At 36.3% G+C, this 3425-nt stretch overlaps 1 protein-coding gene across 1 annotated transcript; it reads right to left on the bottom strand.

Moving 5' to 3' along the window:
• Window positions 1-212: 212 nt before the first annotated feature.
• Window positions 213-1184, bottom strand: LOC101118872 (olfactory receptor 2T8-like). Its single transcript, XM_004009428.5, has one exon. The coding sequence runs from the start codon at window positions 1182-1184 to the stop codon at window positions 213-215; it is 972 nt and encodes a 323-aa protein (XP_004009477.3).
• Between the last annotated feature and the right edge of the window lie 2241 nt (window positions 1185-3425).

Below are 3425 nucleotides of genomic sequence, written 5' to 3'. Positions count from 1 at the left end.
TTACATGGTTGATATGTAGCATATCTTGTATTATAGTGCCTCAAGCTTATTGCTGAGGTCCAAAGTTCAGAAGAAAATATGATAAGGTGTGAAAATATGACAAATGTCATTTTTGATTAATCAAATATAAAAGAAATAATTTGTAAAAATCAATGCAAACCAGGAAAGAGAGAGAAAATATGTTGACAGAAACCACATTTCACAACCTAAATCTAATAATGCCATTTTGGAGAATAATGATCACTATTGAGACCATTAAAGTGCTTTACTAGCCACTTTCTCAAAGCCCCCTTGACATCTTTATTCCTCACACTGTATATAAGGGGGTTCAACACAGGGGTGAAGATGGTGTAGAAAGCAGAAACTACCTTGTCATGTGTCCCTGAATGGTAGGATTTTGGCCGCATGTAGATAAACATGATAGTGCCATAGAAGAGCCCCACAACAGCCAGATGGGAGGAACAGGTCACAAAGGCTTTCTTCCTGGCTGCAGTGGACTGCATATTGAGCACAGCAGCCAAGATGAGACTGTAGGAAGCCAGAATGAGAGACAGTGGAATCAAGAGCATCAGGATGCAACAGACGTACATGAAAAACTCAAAAATCACGGTGTCAGCACAGGCAAGGTGAACAAGCGATGGTGCCTCGCAAAAGAAGTGATTGACTTCCCGAGAGTGGCAGTAAGGGAAGCTCAGAGTGGCACCAGCCTGCATCAGCCCATCCACCCCTCCCAAAAGCCAGGAGCCGGCTGTCATGCGCAAGCAGAGTTTCTGATTCATGAGGATCGGGTATCTCAAGGGGTGACATACAGCCACATAGCGGTCATAGGACATGGCGGTTAAGAGGAAACACTCGCCCCCTCCTAGAGTGAGAAGCAGGAAGATCTGAGTACCACAGCCAGCAGGAGAGATAGATTTGTTGTGCATCAGGTAGTTGGCTGCCATTTTAGGGACAATAGTGAGAACGAGCATCATGTCCATGAGGGAGAGCTGGCTAAGCAGGAAGTACATGGGAGTGTGCAGCTGGGGATCCACCCCAATGAACATGATCATGAAGGTGTTGCCCATCAGGGAGGTGAGGAAGGCCATGAGCACCACGGCAAAGAGGAACCGATGGGTCTGTGTGTAGTCAAAAAGTCCTAGAAGAATGAAATTTATTCCTATGGTGTCACTTGCATTTTCCATAACTCCTGTTATTCCTGGAAGACAATGAATGATTAGGAAATGAGAACTGCTTAAAAGGAACCTTGGGTATTTCCTTAAGAAAAATTGGTTCATAACAGAAAAAAATGAGACTTGGAAGAAAAATTATGAGTTAAATTCTTTTACTTCACAAGATGTCTGCCTTGATATCCAATTGTCCATCTCTTTGCAAATATTTTTGACAAAAATAAATTGATTTTTTATATATAGAATACTACCAATTGCATTTCTTTCTCTATATTTTGTCAGGATGCCACAGATAATTTATTCATAGTATTAGGAACTGTTATTATATAATCTCAATTTCTATAATTTTGGGACTTCCATCTTAAAGAGTTTCAGCTAATCCATGTTAGTCAATACTGATGTTATGTAGTACACATCATAACTATTGAATATTTCCCCTGTTTTTTTTTTACTCTAACAAGAGATCTTTTTTAAAAAATCTGATGATGAATTAGATTTTTAAAATGAATTGTATACACAAAACAAAATGTCAACCTACTAAAACTCAGTTTACTAGAGATGAAGAGAAAATGGATCAGTTTCTCCATTCTATGCCTGCAAACAGCCCATGGTCTTGGTACATCAAGTTTCTAGCTACTACAGTTACTTAGCACACACACACCGATACTGTTCAGGGTCACCCATCAGCTTATGTTACCGTGACCTGTTTTCCTGATTACAGGGACATTTTCTTAGTTTAGGGATGTCTCAAGAGTTAACATTCATACCTAGCATATACTTACAAACTGAATCTGAATTAGTTAAATATACACATTATAAACGGTTAAAAAATTCATGAAGTAATACAATCTAAAGGAACAGAAAGAAACTGGTCTTACTTATAAGCTTTCATACTTTGTTATCAATAATCGCCTTTTAAATGCACTAAATTATTAATTCATTAACTAATTTGAATATTAACAAGCAGGTTGATTACCATACTTAATTGACTGATTATATAACTATATAATCAAGTAAAATATTACCCAACTTAATTTATCACACAAAACTCATTTGAGATACAGCACCACTACACATAAAATCTGGAGCATTTCAGTTATTTCCAAAGAGTAATTCTCCTTTCATCAAAGCTGCTAGCTTTTACCTCTGTTACATATAAGTATCTATGGGAACAGAGTTCCATATATACGCAAATGACTTTCATTCTTATATAACATATGTCTTTTCTTTGCAAATGAGACTTTTAAAGAAAGTAATAGATTAGTGATTTCCAGGAAGTTTATGTTTGCACTTTATTCATAATCTGTGCTGTGTGCTCTGCTCAGTCATGTCTTTTTGTGACCCTGTGGACTGTAGTCAGCCAGGCTACTCTGTCCATGGGATTTTTCCGGCCAGAGTATTGGAATGGGTTGCCATTTTCTTCACCAGAGGATCTTCCCCACCCAGGTATTGAACCATCTGCATCTTCTGTAGTGCAGATAGATTCCTTAACCACTGAGCCACCAGGCAAGCCCTGTATAGGGAATCTTTTTTTCAGTTCTTCTGTAAGTTACTTTATAAACAGTGCAACTTATGTGAATGGCACCATATCTTTAGTAAATATTTACTTCATTTTTAGTGCCTAATGTATACTATCAAAGTTAATTATGTCATTAAAATACACATTTGCTTTGTTAATCAAAATATCTATAAATAAGATATATATCATTATCACAGTATGTTATTCCAATAATGTGTACTATATTTATTACCTTAGGAAATTTTCAGTTATGACTCCACTTTGTAACTTGTTTGCAGAGGATAGCATACTTGTGAATATTTAGTTTCTTTCTAATTTTCTATCAGTATAGTTTATGGTCCCATGCATGTGACATGAGTTTTTTCTAGTAAATAATCTATGATACTGGATGCTTGGGGCTGGTGCACTGGGAAGACCCAGAGGGATGGTATGGGGAGGGAGGAGGGAGGGGGGTTCACATGGATAACCTGTGGCAGATTCAGGTTGATGTATGGCAAAACCAATACAATATTGTAAAGTAATTAACCTCCAATTAAAATAAATAAATTTATGTTAAAAATAAATACATTTATGTTAAAAATAAATAAATTTATTTTTTAAAATAAATACATTTATATTTAAAAATAAATAAATAAATAAAAGTAGCATTGTTTTTGGCTTTGAGATAGCTGAATCCCTAATTTTTTAATGGCATCCACTGCTGATTTTTGCTTCAGTTGCTTTTCATATGTGATCCT

This window comes from Ovis aries, chromosome 5, assembly GCF_016772045.2.
Source record: "Ovis aries strain OAR_USU_Benz2616 breed Rambouillet chromosome 5, ARS-UI_Ramb_v3.0, whole genome shotgun sequence".
Classification (NCBI taxonomy): domain Eukaryota; kingdom Metazoa; phylum Chordata; class Mammalia; order Artiodactyla; family Bovidae; genus Ovis; species Ovis aries.
Note: the sequence above shows the minus strand (reverse complement) of the source record. Positions and strands in the feature narration are given on the sequence as shown.